Raw genomic sequence first — 18,621 nt, forward strand, 5'->3', positions numbered from 1 at the left:
AATGAGAACACCAGTCTCCTGATCCCTGTGTACCCTGTCACCCCATTTTCTTTTTTCTTAAATATATTTTCAATTTTTTAAAGATTTATTTATTTATTCATGATAGATGTAGAGAGAGAAAGAGAGAAGCACAGGCACAGGAGGAGAGAGAAGCAGGCTCCATGCCGGGAGCCTGATGTGGGACTCGATCCCGAGACTCCAGGATCACGCCCTGGGCCAAAGGCAGGCGCCAAATCGCTGAGCCACCCCAGGATCCCCTGTCACCCCATTTTCAGCAAGTTTCTACTTTATTGTTTAGTTCCTTGTATATCCTTCCAGTGTTCCTTTATATTTTTTAATTTAAAAAATTACGTTTTAGAATATGCCTGAAAGTCAGCAAAGTGTAGATCTGTTCTTAGGCAGAGATACTATAATTTCCTTAGCAACTGAGGTTGACATTTATTTTGGAAAGACTATTAGAATGGCTACCCATTTTTTCCCTCTTTCACAGTTAACACTTCACCATTTCCATTCCTGCTACCCCCCCCCAAGGACCAGTGTCATCACTATGGGTCTCCTGACCATGTTTTAAAAACTCGACATGGTCAGGCATTATTTGAAAATGAAAATTCATATTACAAATACAGGCCTAAATTCATGTTCACTACTAAGCCTGGAAGGAAACTTCTCGTGGACAGGGGTTAGTAACTTGGGAGGTAGATGGATATGACTTTCATGAAGCACTATTCCTCAGCTATTGATGTACTGGCGAGTATAAGATAGTCTCCTCTAGAAGCCTGGGTGTGTTTCCTTGTTGTTGTTTGTTTGTTTTTATTAAAGAGGCCTGCATTGTTTCTTTTGTAACCATTTCTCAGAGGCATTTATAAGATTATCAGTAGCAACAAGTGACAAGTCTCTGTGTTCTATATGCATTTAGATACACAGTTGGTGTCTGTGGAAAGGACCAGAATGGCACTCTAGGAATTTAGGAGAAATTCTTTAGATTCTCTTGATGAGTGATTTAGAATAAGAATCCAGACTTTTTCCTGGAGGTCAATTGTGTTTGTGCTATTGTTTTTTCATTGTTTCCTTGACATGTTATGATATTTTGACAAGATTCATAATCTTTAAAAAGCATAATATAAGATAATTTAAAATTTATGCTTAGAGGAAATCCTTTACATGTCTTAGAAACTAAAATAAATCAATTAGGATTCCAAATTATGTATGGGAGGAGAATTCTCACAATATTGCCTATAGTACTTGCCTTTAAATCTTTGTAAAATTGAAGTTTGCGAGTATAAACATTGTTATGGGCATGTGTATTTCTCTGAACATTTTGAACTGCAAAGAAAAAATGGTTTGTATCCTCATATTTTTTTACCATTTTATCTATCTAATCTCCAACTTCAAACCTGAAGTTAGCCCTAGTAATGCAGTCTCATTCTTGACCAACTGGCTTGGTTTCAAAACTGATTTGTCATTTCAAGTATCATAAGTGAAAAGAAAGGCATCATGGTACTATGGAAAAAACATTTAGTTTGGGGTCTGAAGAGCTGAGATCAAGTCCTGACTATGGTTTACTATCTTTGGCAATTTATTTAATCTTACTGAGCCTCAATTTCCCGATCTCCAAAGTGGGATTAACACCAGCTGCTTGCTTTTTTGGGTTGTTCTGAAAACTGAATTTGAGATAGCTATTTTCATGATTACAATTCAATATCTCAGCCACGAGGGTCATTGTATGCCATAATCCTCGCTTGCTCTTGTGTCTAGCCATGTTTTGTGTCAGTTTCTCAAGGAGGGTGCTTAGGTCCTGCAAACTGCCCAAGCAAATGGGTAACACACTGTTGGCAAAATTGTCATATTGGCAACTTTGCAAGCAGTGATTGTTTCCAATAGCTGAGGTCAGAGTGAGCAGTGACATGGGGTATATTTGTGTAGGTTACTGTGCCCATCACCCACCACTTTATACTATGTTTCCAGAGACAACAAGGAGTCCACAGATAAGTTTACTTTACAAAGAAGGCTTTTAGGCTTGTGGGCATGGTACTCACTTCTGCACTCTTTAGGAGATCCCGTTTTGCCATCAGCGGCCTCCCATGGGCGGTCGTTGTATAATGGTGCACAGTGTTGGCAGTGGGTACCTGCTGTGTTGTGCTTACACATACACTTTCCATGGACCTACAAACAAAAATAAGCAAGAGCTGCAAGGCATAAACAATGCTAGGGAGGAACATTCTTCCACCGTCTTACCTCATTGGTTGGCTTCAGCCATATGACATTCATTCACTTTCCTAAAGAAGTCATCAAGATGTGAGATCCTTTCTTTAGTTTGTCTTGTGATTAAATCAAAATATTACATAATAAAAGGGGCGCCTGGGTGGCTCAGTCCGTTAAGTGTCTGACTGTTGATCTCACTTTGGGTCTCGATCTCAGGGTTGTGAGTTCGAGCCCTGAGTTGGGCTCCATGCTGGGTGTGGAGCCTACTTTAAAAAAAAAAGGTTACATAATATATTTTTCTTGGTTGTAGATTGTGTGACCCCAATGATCAATTCTGAGATACTGGCTAAATATTTACTTAAAATTTTAATACCTTAAATTTTTTAAAATTCTTTTTTTTTTTAAAGATTTTATTTATTTATTCATGAGACACACACACACACACACACACACACACAGAGGCAGAGACACAGGCAGAGGGAGAAGTAGGCTCCATGCAGGGAGACCGATGTGGAACTCCATCCCAGGACCCCAGGATCACGCCCTGGGCTGAAGGCAGGCACTAAACCACTGAGCCACCCAGGAATCCTCTTAAAAATTCTTTATGCAAAAGTACTGCATCTTCACTATAGAAAACTTGGAAATCTGTAAATATGATTATTTCATATCATAAGCATTTGAAATTTTATATTTCTAGTACTTTAAAATACATTTATATTTAAGACTTTTTTCATATAACAGTATATTAAGATCATCTTTTCAATTCATTAAATATTCTTGTGCAGCACACTTTAATGGCTCCCTTGTATAGTATATAATTTATTTGACCAATCACCTATTTTTGGTTATTTAGGTTTTTATATATTTTTACATACTATATTTTAGTTCTTCTTTTTTTTAAGATTTTATTTATTTATTTATTCATGAGAGACACAGAGAGAGGCAGAGACATAGGCAGAGGGAGAAGCAGGCTCCTCGCAGAGAGCCCGATGTGGGACTCGATCCTGGAACCCCGGGATCACGACATGAGCCAAAAGCTCAACCACTCACCCACCCAGGCATCCCTTATATTTTAGTTCTATAACAAATATCCTTGTAGCTATTTGTGTACATCTTTATTTACTTAGAAGTAAAACTAAAAGTGTTTTCTAGAAGTAAAACTGAACAATCAAAACATATATATTTTTAAGACTTTGAATATATTTTGTCATAATGATCATAATGATTTTCTTCCAATCCCACAATTCAGAGTAGTTGAGTTTATTAAAATACTGTTCCTCATAGGAATGAATACTTCAGTAGAATTGTCTAGGATCTGAGAGTTTTATGAGTTTTATTTTTTGTATAATCTCACCAACAGTTTCTAAAAATAAATATCCTGGATCTTGAATACTTCCTAATAACTAAGTATTGCCATGAATTCCAGTACTAACATGCACTTATTGTCACATGATGTCATGACTGTACAAATGAAAATTATGTAAAGTAGCTCAGAATGGGGTTTCCAAATTTGGGATCTATGAGGTTTTTTTTTTTTTCTTGAGAAACAGTATAACAGGTAAATTAGCATGAAAGTAATAGATAATATCAACTAGTCAACAAATATTTAATGTGTATCTACTGGGATAGGCGATGTTCGGTACACAAAGCACTACAAAACATCATTTCTGTGTTTAAGAATAGTGTAATATAGCTTGATAAAAAAGATATACATAGAAAAAATTTACAGATAAACAGGACAATAAATACCTGAGAAAACCAAAGGAGTTGGAAATTATTTTATTTTTAAAAAATGTTTATTTATTTATTTGAGAGAGAGAGTGAGCACAAGCACAGAGGGAGAGGGAGAAGCAGTCTCCCCACAGAGCAGCGAGCCCAACACAGGGCCCGATCTCAGGACTCTGAGATTACAATCCAACCAGAAAGCAGATGCTCAACTAAACCACCCAGGCACCCCAAGATGTTGGAATTTAAAAGATGCAGGAATCACCAGAGATTGGCAGTTGTGGAGGGCTTTAGGAAGGGGGCTAGGTTTTAAGCTAGTCCTTAAAGATGGGCAGAATTTCTGAAGGGCAGAAGGGAAGAGACTTCCCAGGAAGAGGAAGCAGAATGAACCAAGGTTGGTGCTAGGAGGCTGGGGAGAATCTGTGAACAAAGTTTATTCCAATACAGCTAGAATATTTTGACTGCAATGATAAAGGAACTATTAGAAATGACATGTCCTTGGAGTGGCCAGAATCAAAACGAATCCTTGGAGTTTAACAAATCTGGAAATAACTACACCAGTACATTGATGTACTACTGTGTGACCTAATTTAACACCAGAGTAAGTTACCCAGGAGCCCCTTTCTCTTTTAATTCTCTTAGTATATATGTCTTTGGTTCCACTGGTAGAGGCTCTCTGGATTATGCATTACCCATGTCTGTGACAGGACTGCTATGGACCTTATGCTCAGAAAATGTTCAAGTGCAGGAATGATCCACATGAGGCCTAAGTGTTATAATCTGGAAAATATCATAAATAATTATTTTGGTGGCCATCTTGCTCAATTTCATTTCTGTGTATTGTAATGTAAGGTTTTGTACTTAATGAAAATTAATTTATAATTATAATTAATTACATATATATAACTTTTTTTTTCAAGAGGATAGAATTGGCTCCTTAGAGTACAATGAATGATGTTGCAAGAATTTTTGTTAATTTTCATCATAGAAACGGAACTAGTCTTTGAGGAACCTCCACACAGTTTTCCAGAGTGGCTGCACCATTTCACATTCTCACCAACAGTGTAAGAGGGTTCCCTTTTCTCCGCATCCTCTCCAACATTTGTGGTTTCCTGCCTTGTTAATGTTCCCCATTCTCACTGGTGTGAGGTGGTATCTCATTGTGGTTTTGATTTGTATTTCCCTGATGGCAAGTGATGCAGAGCATTTTCTCATGTACGTGTGGATGGAACTGGAGGGTATTATGCTGAGTGAAATGAGTCAGTCGGAGAAGGACAAACATTATATGTTCTCATTCATTTGGGGAATATAAATAATAGCAAAAGGGAATAGAAGGGAAGGGAGAAGAAATGGGTAGGAAATATCAGAAAAGGAGACAGAACATAAAGACTCCTAACTCTGGGAAATGAACTAGGGGTGGTGGAAGGGGAGGAGGGGGGGTGGGGGTGAATGGGTGACGGGCACTGAGGGGGGCACTTGACGGGATGAGCACTGGGTGTTATTCTGTATGTTGGCAAATTGAACACCAATAAAAATAAATTTATTATTAAAAAAAAAAAAGAGAGAAAGAAATGGAACTAGTGGGCAGCCCTGGTGGCCCAGTGGTTTAGCACTGCCTTCAGCCCAGGGTGTGATCCCGGAGACCCGGGATCGAGTCCCACGTCAGGCTCCCTGCATGGAGCCTGCTTCTCCCTCTGTGTCTCTGCCTCTCTCTCTCTCTCTCTCTCTGTCTCTCATGAATAAATAAATAAAATCTTAAAAAAAAAAAGAAACGGAACTAGTATTATAGATTCAACTTATTGATTTCGGTATTCTAACACCCAAGTGTGAGTTGAGCTTCAGTTACCTGTTTTCTTGGGCTTCTCTTTGTGACTATCTCTTCTAAGAGCTGTTTATATGTAAAGTCCCAGGGAGTTGTAAGATACATCTCCATTCACACATGCAGGTGAGTTCTAAAGACAAATTTGCACTTAAATTTGGAGATCTGCAGGAATTCAATTTTTACTGCTTTATGAGACTGTGGTCGTTCTATCCCAGCTCTTGGAAATCTGATTTTTTGTATATTCTGGTAGAAATGTTCCAGTCCACTGCATTTTAAAAATGATTTTATTTATTTACTGAGGAGAAACAAAGAGACAGAGGCAGAGACAGAGGCAAAGCAAGAAGCAAGCTCCCTGTGCGGGAGTGGGGGGGTGGGGAGGTGGGGGTGGGGGGTTGTCAGGGGACGACAGAGTTGATCCCAGGACCCCAGGACCAAGACCTGAGCCAAAGGCAGGTGCTCAACCACTGAGCCATCCAGGTGCCCCCAGTCCTACTGCATTTATTAAATCTTTTAAATCCAACATTCCTTATCATGGTGAAAAGTAAAAACTCTTTATCAAATAACTTTGGTGTTGGAAGATTCTCTAAAAGCTCTCAGTAAAAGCTGGATGACTGTTTACTTGTGCTAGATGCTGATTTCTTTTTTTTTTTTAAACACTAAAAACTATTTTATTGTACACTTTCAATGAGTCAAATTTTTGGTACATGAATTATCTCAGTAAATTTGTTAAAAGACAAAGAAAAACAAAATAATGGTAATAATGATAAGATTACATTTATTAATCATATGAATTTTGTTAAAGAAATTTAAAAGCACTTGTTTTATTAAAATATTTCCACTAATTGCTCTTCTGATCTCTTTTGCTAATATTTTTGGCAGTCTATGTGTTTGAAACCAGTTTCCATTTGATACAATTAATTGCCTATTAATTCAATTAAAAAAGACTAGGAAAAGCATTTTGCTCTAAATAAATCAAGAAAACTTCTCACTTATTTTTTTAAGATTAACAAGCTCATTCAAATTGCACTGGTTGAAGAAAATAGTGTGACTTTTTTAAACTTTGAGAAAGCTTTGAAAAAATATGTATTATTTTTTATTTAGTCTTTTAATGACTAGTATGTGAGGAATAATACAGAAGAGGTCGTATAAATTGAACACATATTTACTATGGAGCTACAGAAATATTCTTTCTATGATAACTAGTAAAGAATATACATATTTGTCAGGTGATACGTGCTGATGATTCCATGAAGAAGACTTAAATAAAGCTAGATTTTAATTTCAATTTTGTCTATCTCACAAATTTTGTCTTTTGCCCAAAAGAAAGATTGGGTAGCTCAGAAGAAGCCAAGCTTCCTTAGAGCTTAGAAGCAGGCTGCTGAGAGCTAATAAACCAAATCACAATTTTCTATGAAGATTTTTCAGATAAAGATAGTAATAAACTTATTCACCAAGCATCTGAAAAAAAAAAAAAAAAAAAAAAGAGGAAGGGGGAATCCCTAGGTGGCTCGGCGCTTTAGCGCCTGCTTTTGGCCCAGACCGTGATCCTGGGGTCCCCGGATGGAGTCCTGCATCGGGCCCCTTGAAGAGCCTATTTCTCCCTCTGCCTGTCTCTGCCTTTCTCTCTGTATGTCTCATGAATGAATGAATGAATGAATGAATATATAAAATCTTAAAAAAAAAAAAAAAAGAGGCAGACAAACCATAAGACTCAATCATAGGAAACAAACTGAGGGTCGCTGGAGGGGAAGGGGGTGGGGGATGGGGTAACTGGGTGATGAACATTAAGGAGGGCACGTGATGTAATGAGTACTGGGTATCCTATAAGACTGATGCATCACTGACCTCTACCCCTGAAACCAATACTACATTATATGTTAATTAATTGAATTTAAATAAGACTTACAGTTTTAAAAAGTGAATCTAATTTCAGGGCAAAATTTAATAGAAGATAAACTTTAAAAAAAGTTTGAATGGACCTCTGTCTTGAAAAACAGATGCTGATTTCAAGCAAAACGGAGTCTTTAGAAAAACTGAGTAAGAAAAATCTCCCAAAGTTGAAGAGTTTAGTAAAGTGAAGATATATGGCTGGCATAAGTTGGTAGCATAATTTAATATTATATGGGAAGAGTAGTTTTGTAATTGTCTAAATCCTATAACTTGTAAAAAAAAAAAAACCTACATACAAAACACCTAATATACAATTATTTGATGGAATTAGAGTCAGAATTCCTAGAATAAACAAACCATCCTTAATTCACCACTGCTGTTACATGGAGTACTATCTGAGGGAGGCATTTTAGAAAGTGCTAATTCTGAAGTAAATACGATAAAGACCAAGGTCAATAAATGCTATTTGTAGGAAACGTCTTAGTCCTTGAGGCTGTGTATTAAAGAACACATAGGATTTTCCTTAGGGACAAAGACAAGAAGATAAAATCCCCAAAGAAATATTCTGGGAAACATCCATAAATACAGAGGGCATGTGTTGGGGAGGTAGGTTCTATATAGATCATGGAACATATTAAATATCAGCTTAGGATGCTGGAATTTACTCTGTAGGTACTGAAGATCCATTGAAGATCTTGAGTAGTGAAATGATTAAAAAGTATATTAAATACACTTTTTTCCTCTTTCTAAAAAAAACCTTTCTAACTCATTCCTATCTTGTCTCTTGTGTTCTTTCTTCCATTTCCTCTTTTACTATTTCTTTTTTTTTAAGATTTTATTTATTTGAGAGAAAGTAGAGTGTGTGTGTGTGTGAGAGAGAGAGAGAGAGAGAGAGAGCATAAGCAGGGGGAGAGAGAGAAGCAGGCTCCCCACTGAACAGGGAGCCTGATGTGGGGCTCCATCTCAGGACACTGGGATCATGACCCGAGCTGCAGGCAGGCACTTAACTGAGCCACTTAGGTGGCACCCCTATTTCTTTAATATATATATTGTATGAAGTATTGTTCATTTCCTTTAGAGGAACTAAACCATCATTATTGGTCAATTTATCAGGTTTGGTCTTGGAATGCCCATGGCCTATAAGTAATTTCACCCAGTTCATGGGTTAGCCCTGGCTCACAAATTCCAGACCTCAGGAGGCCACAGACATCTAGGGAAACCTCATCAAACATTCACATGTATCACAAGATAATGGAGACAGGTCAGTTCCCTCTGGAGTAAAGATTTCAGAGCATTCCCTTGCTCCCACATGCTGAGAATTGGGATGAACCTCCCAGGGTCTGAAAAATGCCAGCCCAGCAAATTTTTCTGCACACAGAAAAATTCAAGGAGCTGTCATTTTGAGAATTACCAAAAATAGCTGTAAATCATTATCTAGACCATCTGAAACAAGAAGTCCTTCCTCAGCGATACAACTGTTACAGTTCAAGCTTGAAAGATCACCCACTATTTGATGCTCGTGAAAAATGTGCAAGTAAATCTAGGTCTTTATTGGAAAAAAAAAAAAAGAAAAAGGAAACTTTAGTAACAAGTTAAACATAGCTCTTTTTGGTACACAAACATGAAATAGATAAAGGGCAGGAAAATGGGGTTATGTACTTAAGGCTCAGTTGAAGAAGAGTGGTGTCTGGTTGTCTAACTGGAAAAGGAGAAATTGACTTTAACGAGCTTCTAACCCCTAATTATCTAAGAGGTATACCTTAGCATTTTGATTATTCTATGCATTTCATAACCTGTTTTCTTATACTAAGTACTTTATTCTGTTGTCAAAAATTTTCCTGTTTGTATCTAATATTATTTATTTGTTATTAGTATTAACCCATTTGCAAGTCATTTTTAGCATACTTATAGGGAAGGACTCATGTAAGCTTTGAAGCAGTAATTTAAGCAGTTATTGGAACAGCATGCTCATTAGAACAGCATGCTTATTAGTTAGCTATGTACTTTCGTGACAAATATATATTAGAGCCAAATAAGTAAGGAGAGAAAATACAATTTCTTCATATGTGAGGCTACAAAGGTGGAAGCAAAAATGAGATTTTTAAAAATATTTATTTATTCACTTTAGAGAGAGAGAGCACGAAAGGGGGCAGAGGGAGAGAGGTAGAGAGAAACTTTATTAGACGTTTTGCTGAGCTCAGATCCCAATGCAGGGCTCGATCTCAAAACCCTGCAATCATGACCTGAGCTGAAACCAAGACTCAGATGCTCAACTGATTGCAACACCCAGGGTCCCCCAAATCCATCACTAGAAGATAGAGAGGTCTTGCTTTGAAAAGCTGCTTCTTCACTGTTGTTCCTTTTGGGGCAGAAGGTCTTCTAGTCTACACCCATGCAGTTGAGGAAATTAGCCATGGATCATTGGCAGTGTCAGGCATAAGGGCTGGGCAATCACTTATCAAGATGTTGCAAAATACTTAAACATTAGATGGGAAATTGGCTTAGCCAACATTTAGGGTCCTAACAGTCTTAAGGTTCTATAATTTTAAGGCCTGCTTCTCTGTGTAGGGAATACTGATTGGTTGTAGGCAACCACCCATAATGTTTTCTGAACCACCAAAGAAGACTTGTGTGGCTGGGTCCCACTGCTGCCCTCTCACCAATGTAGAACATTTCCAGATTGTCTGAAAATCAAGTAATGGAGAGCTAGGAAAGTATTTCTTCTTTCCTGCAGGTACTTCTTGGGACACAAATGAGAAAGTAAATAAATATTAATAGTCTCTGAAGACAGACTTTCATTTGTTGATACTGACTATACCTAAACAAACATAAATTCTATTCTTTTTATTTTTCTCTTACTGTTTTCCTTCCCTGCTGCATTTTTCCCATTGTTTGTGACCAAAGAAATTATAGACTAAATATTCTTCTAAACTCCTGCCTTCCAAATAAAGGTATACTTCATCATCTAGTGATGCTTACCATAATGGAAATTACCAAAGCAAAAAAATCAATCTGGCTAGTGCTTTGGAGGCAATCATATTAACTGAATTCTTTTAGAATGCCTGATAAAATTTGCTTTACCAACTAACTGCTTTCCAAGAAAGAAGGGAACAGCTGTTGTTCATGTCTTACTAAAAATTATAATGAAAATTAGTGGGGGAAAAAAAGACTTTACAGCTAAGTATTCAGAAATTCTTGAATTTCATAACTTGATTTCCTTGTGCTCTCGTGCCATTATTGTTTACATATACATGATTCTATTTTCATCTTTACCATTCAACTTTGAATTCCAATAGCAAATGAGTCTTCTTTTCATACTGTCGTTGGAACCTTTAAAAAAATGTTTGTGAAAAGAGAATGCAAACAGTGCCTATTCTATGAACCAAAGGAAAATACCCACTTAGAGGCAGCTGCAGCAATTCACAGAACTCCATTTAGCTATGACAAATGATTTAGAAGTGGAACAATGCTACGCAGCAATTTAAGACAAAATGTGAAGGCAAAAAACTGACTAATTTCTAAAGAGATAGTATGTCCCATTTAGAGAGAAGGATTAACTTCTAAAAGAATGAACTTCTTATGCATGCAAAGAGATAAATTCTAATAACAGGCTAGCCTGTTAAAGCCTGCTCCTCTTATGCAGGACAAAAACACAGACAACAATGCTTCAGCACAAACCTTTGAATAGAAAGCATTGTGAGTAAAACATGTCTTTTCATTAACAAATAAAATATTCTTTTTTCTCCAATAAAGGTTTGCATGTTTTAATGTGGGAGTTCTATGGTGAATATGAAGCATAATGATTGAGTTTGGTGGAAAAGCGGGCTTGTCAGAATGGGGCAAAGTAGGTTGAAGGCTAAGTATTCCAAACCTCTGCCCAATAATATATATAGCAAGAATGCAAGCAATTGAAAGGTTTTACAATCTATTCATTGGTTTGAACTTGGACACTGGAGAAAACAGCTCTTGTAAGAAAGTAGGGGCAATAAAATAAAGATTGGTATAGAGCAGAAACAATTATGAATAAAGAATGAAAATTAGCCAATACTTTGAGACTTCTCTCTTCTCAGCCAGTTGCCTGAAATTCTTCCAATAGAGATTCATTCCTTTAGCTCTTATATGGGGTTGCAGGTCCAGGAGCTCCCTACAAGAATGCACTTATGCTCAAAAGGGGCAAATCCTTAATTATTAGCAACAAACATATCGGCTGGGATTATAACCATCTGTTCTCAATCTTAGAACTGAACTCAGAGTTGCTGAGAGGAAGTGGCTTCCTGATTAGGGAAAGGGAATGTCTTAGGGGAAAAGGAAAGGAGCCTAAGACAAAGTATGCCTACATTCGTTACCTTGTCAAGAACCTTTCTCTGACTGATAGAGCTAGAAAAAAGCATGAATGGAACCAATGCAAATTTCATAAGAAAACTGCGTTTAGTACACTGTATGGTGATCCTGTGCTTATCTGCCCCTCTCCACTAGATGGTAATACTTTGCAGGGAAGACACAGTGGGCTAAATTTCTTTGACTTTCTAGTAACTGACATATAATAGATTTTCAATAAATATGTGTGTTAATTTTTTCATTCAGCAAATATATTTTAATGGAGCATTGATAACCAACTAAGGATTTAGTTCCATTTTATAAAATTGCCAAGAAGGCAGGGTACCAATCATGCATTTGAAGTGGGAATGGGATACTTTTAATTGTTTGTCACAAAGCAGGATTTGGGGTAGAGTAGGATTAAAAGATATTCAGGTTTGTCCAGTGTGCTTCCTATAAGGTGCATACTAGTTCACATCTGGACAAGGCATGTTGGTAAATATGTTCTTACCTGTAGTAGTCATGTATAGGTGTTCTGGATGATCTGGAAGCTTAAGGAAAATGTGTCAGCCATGGAGGGAAATGAGAATAATAATGATGATTATGATGATGATAAATAATAACAATAGCAGTAGTAGATAATATGGAGTAGCACTATGTGCTGGGCACGACTCTGGTTCATTGTGAATCTTTGGATTCACACAAGAACCCTATAAGGTAAGTACAATGATCACTGCCATTTCACAAAGGAGGAAACTAAAGTCTAAATAGATTAGATAATTTGCCTAAGGTCACAAAAGCCAGTAAGTGGTGGATCAACAGTATTTGAATTCTAGCAGCTTGACTCCAGTCATCATCTTAAACCCTAACCTATGCTATGTTAAAACCCTAGGGAGTAGGAATTTTGAGGGATCCACTTTGGCTAAGTCCCTTGAGGGTGCTACCTCAATAAAACAGATGTGTTCCAAAACAATTTGTCCTTGAAGAGCTCTTCAGGATTGAGTTTGTACTCAAAGTGAGCCATTTCATGGAGGTTCTAGTCTTGAGTGGATTATTAGTCCTATTCCTCTGGGAGAAGCCTAGCAGTTTTGGAGGTAGGAAAATACTGGAAGATTGGCCCCCATTTCCCACATCTAGCACGAATAAGCTTAGGGTATGGAGAGGATCTCACTGGTTCAATGTAAAACCTGGGTAATGAAAATTCTGATGCCTCCTTGGGGCATTTCTGGGCTGCTGCACATTTTACTTATCAGAAACTCCAGTGAATAAATTTACAAATGAAGATGATAACAAAAATGTAAATGAACTCAAAGATTTGCTCTTGTGTATAGCACCTCTTTTATGTTAATTACTCTCCTTATTAGATGATTGGGTAGGGATAGTGGTAGTCTTTATAGTCAGTATTATTTTAGGCTATTAATGATAGTAATAGTAGTAACTGAGGTTATGGAGAATGGTTACGTGAAAATGCTATACATAACCTAATGATTCAGATACATTTTTAGATTCAAGTTACTGGGTTTATTCCATTTTTTCATGTACAAAATTTTGTATGCCCCCACACTGTGATTTGTATATCTAAACGGCAGTTTGTGTCACTGTGAATACTCTTTACTATAAAAAATCAGGAGTTGAAAGAATATTCGGAAGCATACATACACAAACACACAAAATTTCCAAATGCTACCAAATTTGTGTACTCCAAATTATGGGCATTTATTCCTAGATTGCTTAAAGATGTGGTTCCACCAATCTTTTAAAAATAGTATTACAGCTCAAACTAAGAACTAAAATCAAGCTCTGTGGGTTATCTTTCAACATATATCATGACCACTTTTGAAAAAATTAGATGATTGGGCAAAACCAAAACAAAAGAAAGCAAAAACAAACTCCCCAAACCTACCTGTCTAAAATAGGAAGGCAGACACTGCTTCTGGGCAGAGAAAAAGCATAATTTGGGCCTTTCAAATAAATTGCAAATTACTTTTGAGCTTAAAAATATTCTTAATAAAGTAACCTCATTTAAAAAGGCAACTGACGGGGATCCCTGGGTGGCGCAGTGGTTTAGCGCCTGCCTTTGGCCCAGGGTGCGATCCTGGAGACCCGGGATCGAATCCCACATCGGGCTCCCGGTGCATGGAGCCTGCTTCTCTCTCTGCCTATGTCTCTGCCTCTCTCTCTCTCTGTGACTATCATAAATAAATAAAAATTAAAAAAAAATAAAAAAAATAAAAAGGCAACTGAAAGAAGGTCTTAAAATATCCCTATTGTTTTAAAATGTACTATTGGCTCAACATTGTATTTTTTTAAGTGAGCACTTTAGTTTACATTTGGAGTCCTTGAGTAACTTTAGGTAGGATTCTCTCATCCTTCAGAGTAATGACTTTGTAGAACAAAGAAAATCTCTTCTTTTTTAAGTCCAGGAATAGGGCCTACTTTTATTTATTGCCAGGGGCTTAAGAGGCTTACATGTACCATCTTTTGAGAAAGATGCTTTGCATCTATTTGTAACTACATTCAGTATTCTTTGTCTATGTGTGTGTGGTTCTTTGAATGATGGCTTACTGGTTCTTCAGTAATTAATGAGTCAAATAAAATTTTTGACCTGTTTATTTTATATCTGGACAAGAGTCATGACTTCACTTTAAAAAAATGTATCCTGAGGATCCCTGGATACATTGGCCTGCCTTTGGCCCAGAGCGTGATCCTGGACACCCGGGATTGAGTCCCACGTCGGGCTCCCTGCATGGAGCCTGCTTCTCCCTCTGCCTGTGTCTCTGTCTCCTCTCTCTGTCTCTCATGAATAAATAAATAAAATTTAATAAATAAATAAATAAATAAATCCTTTAACACTGCAATTTCTTATCCTGCACAAGTTCATCCATCTCAAAGTTGTTCTTCTATCAAGACTTCTTGAGCATGTACTTCTAAGAGTGGAATTTAAACTTGCTTTATATAGTTAAATGGGTTTTGATGTATTATATTCTCACAAGATTGATTCTACTGGCTTCCTCTTTTCAGTATCATCAGGTACTTTATCTTTCCTCTGAGGACTGTAATAAATATTTCTGCCATAAAAATGCAAATAGCATTGAACTAAATATTGTGATGCCCTGGAGGCTTATGAAGATTACATTCAGATGTTACAACTTATGCAATTTTCTCCCCACCATTATTTCATGGCACAGAACTATTTTTTATTTGTTCTTTGTTTCCAGTGGATTTTAAGAATTATTTCTGGCTACTGGGCTTTTAAAAATGATGTCTGTCCAGGACATCTGGGTGACTCATTCCGCTGAGCATCTGCCTTTGGCTCAAGTCATGATGCTGGGGTCCTGGGATTGAGCCCCATGTCAGGCTCCCTGCTCAGCAGGAAACCTGCTTCTCCCTCGACTGCCCCCTCCTCTCTCTCTCTCTCTCTCTCTCTCAAATAAGTAAAATCTTTTTAAAAATGATGTCTGTCCAACATTTTTATTTGGATATATCTTAAGAGTGAATAGAGCTAGATTATATGCATAGTTTGGTTTCAGATTTGCATGTGTACAATGACAATATACTATGATTTTAAGATGTTTATTTCAATGTATCTAAGGCTTTCTTGCCTTATAACATTAAATTAGCTTCTCTTCTCCTCTATAATAGCCACAATTTCTTCAGCTGTAAGATACAGAACAAGAGAAGATTGACAAATAACATTAGATTCTTGCTGTAGTTCTTGTCCTTAGGCAAAATTTTGAGTTTTCTATAAAGCTGTATGAGAAACTATGTCAGCATATAGCTAAGTAATTTGAAATTTCCTTCAAGCCAAATTGCTATCTGGTCACTGCATCCAGTTACTAGGACAAGTTGTTACATAGCCATCCCACCCGCTCCATCTCTGTTCTTCATTTGATCTCAGCTAAGTCTTATTTTCATAACTTCACTTTGCACTTATCTTTATACACTGAAACTTTTCCAAGGTCACAATGCAAATCAGTGACAGAAAAGGGAACAGAACTCCCAAGAGAGTCCTAAAATACTAGAGGCCCCATCTTAGAACAATGAGGTAATCAGGAGGATTTTTTTCCCTTCCCATCAGCACCTAAAATAACTTCTCATGATAAAATCTCTTTGAGGAGAAAAGAGATCATATCACTTTCAATTCTTTAGTACCTATTTTATTTTTAATAATTTTAGAAAAAAAGCAAAAGTGGAATTAACAACATATAACTTCCAATGCACTCTTAAAACTATTAACACAAAAACTATGAGACAAGAACCTGGGACATTGAGTGAAGGCAAAAACTAGGAGAACTCATTTTGTAAGCAACTTATCTGTCAAGCAGCATCTGACATGAGAGTGAAGGAAGGATTTGCGGGGGTTTTATTCAGTGTCTTTTCGGATTTAGATGGTTTTTATAATGAGCTGGGGGCCAGGTAGATTCTATTAGAAGTGCTGTGGGGGATTAATAAGTACTTTTCATCTTACTGACATTCACTTGCTCAATGTGTTCACATAGCTTCTGGTTATTTTAAAGGAAAATTCTTTGTCAAGAGACTATTTTGCATTCTCTTACAAAGTTTTTTTTTTTTTAATTTAATTCATTCTAGTTCACATTTCCCACTGTTTTCCTTCTATCTGGACAGCTCTGTTTGACTGTCACTCAGTATTCTATACAGTACAGAGTGTGTTACAAAAGTTGACTTGTTTAAGATAAATGAGCCCCTGATTGTAGTACAAGAAGCCAGTTGCTAGGGCATGTTTTCTTCCATAGTCTTTTGTTGTTGAATTAATTAATTCATTCAGATGCTTTTTTTCATATCAGAAAACTGCTTGTTTCTAGGTGAATCTTATAAAATGTAGTCTTCATTATTGAGTATGCTCATATTAAAAAAAAAAAAACAACTTATGCTTGTTTGGCAACTCTATCAGAATACAGAGTCACTAAGAAATCTGTGATCATCTGTATGTGGCCAGAAACAATAGTCACAGCTTTTGGAAGAATTAGTTTTCTTCAATACCCACCTATTCAGAGCTACCGCTTTTAAAAACAGTGAGCTTAATGACCAGGACTTTAAAAGAAATATATTCATTCTGCAAAATTCCTCTATAACTAGCCATGGGTCTTACGTTTGTTTTTTGAGTTATTGATTTTTCCTATTCCAATTATATTCATCTAACCTAAAAGTCATCGTTTTAACTACATTTAAAGTGTGCAATTCCCTGGTTTTTAGTATATCAAAATGTTGTGCAATAATTAATACCACCTAATTCCAGAGCATTAACACCACCTAATTCCAGAACATTTTCATCATCCCCCAAAAGAAACCTCATGCCCATTAAGCAGGCACTCCCTATTTCTTCCCAACTCCTGGCAACCACTACTCTCTTTATGGATTTGCCTATTCTGGACATTTCTTATAAAAGGCATAATACAACATGCAGTCTTTTGTGTCTGGCTTCTTTCACTTAGCATAATTTTTTCAAGGTTCATTCATGTGGTAGCATGCACAGTACTTTATTCTTTTTCATGGCTGGATAATATTCCTTTTTGAAAAAGATACATAGCTTTCTTTGTCTTTTATTTTTTGTTTACTTTTTTTATGTTTCAAGTATTTATTTAAATTATAGTTAGTTAGCATATAGTGTAATACTAGTTTCAGGAGTAGAATTTAGTGATTCATTGCTTACATATAACACCCAGTGCTCATCACAAGTGCCCTCCTTAATGCTCATCACCCATTTAGCCCATTTCCCTCCAGCAACCTTTGTTCTCTATAGTTAAGAGTCTCTTTTTATGGTTTGCCTCTCTCTCTTCCTCCCTCCACCATGTTCATCTGTTTTATTTCTTAAATTCCACATATGAGTGGAATCATATGGTATTTGTCTTTCTCTGACTTATTTTACTTAGCATAATATGATCTAGCTCCCTCCACATCACTACAAATGGTAAAATTCCATTCTTTTTTTATGGCTAATATTCCTGTGTGTGTGTGTGTGTGTGTGTGTGTGTGTGTACCACATCATCTTTATTCATTTATCAGTCAGTGGATATTTGGGCTCTATCCATAATTTGGCCACTGTTGATAGGATAATATTCATTGTACAGATATACCACATTTTGTGTATCCATCCATCAGCTGAAGGACTTTAGGGTTACCTCCACTTTTTGGCTGTTGTGAATGATGCTGCCATGAATACTCATGTCTAAGGTTTTATGTAGATATATGCTTTCAATCCACTTGGGTATATACAGAAAAGTAGGATGGCTGGATCCTATGGTAACTCTGTTAAACTTTTTGGGGAACTGCCAGACTATTTTTCACAGCAGCAGTATCATTTTACATTCTCACCAGCAATGTGTTAGGGTTCCAGTTTTTCTATCCTTGCCAACATTTATTTTGATTTATCTCTTTGATTATAGTCACCCTAGTGGGTTTGAAGTGGTATCTCATTGTGGTTTTTATTTTCATTTCCCTATTGACTAATATCGAGCGCCTTTTTTAAAAAATTTAAATTCAGTTAGCCAAGGAGCACCTGGGTGGCTTAGTCGGTTAAGCATCTGCCTTTAGTTTGAGTCATGATCCCAGGGTCTTGGGATGGAACCCCGCATTTGTGTTGGGCTCCTTGCTCAGCGGTGAGCCTGCTTCTCCTTCTCCTTCTACAGTGTCTCTCATGGTTTATC

The 18,621-nt window shown here is 36.9% G+C and overlaps 1 protein-coding gene and 1 long non-coding RNA gene across 6 annotated transcripts in view; one reads left to right on the forward strand and one right to left on the reverse strand.

Moving 5' to 3' along the window:
- Window positions 1-18,621, forward strand: part of LOC144282353 (uncharacterized) — a 179,181-nt gene that overhangs the window by 104,082 nt on the left and 56,478 nt on the right. The window lies entirely within an intron of this gene.
- The window catches only part of NTN4 (netrin 4), a 124,431-nt gene that overhangs the window by 44,944 nt on the left and 60,866 nt on the right, over window positions 1-18,621 (reverse strand). For all 3 annotated transcript variants that reach the window (XM_077845889.1, XM_077845890.1, XM_077845888.1), the window contains exon 4: window positions 2,037-2,163. In XM_077845889.1, coding sequence (XP_077702015.1) covers window positions 2,037-2,163 — 127 coding nt within the window. The remainder of the gene's footprint in view (window positions 1-2,036; window positions 2,164-18,621) is intronic.

The sequence above is a fragment of the Canis aureus genome, chromosome 13 (assembly GCF_053574225.1).
Source record: "Canis aureus isolate CA01 chromosome 13, VMU_Caureus_v.1.0, whole genome shotgun sequence".
NCBI classification, from domain to species: Eukaryota; Metazoa; Chordata; class Mammalia; order Carnivora; family Canidae; genus Canis; species Canis aureus.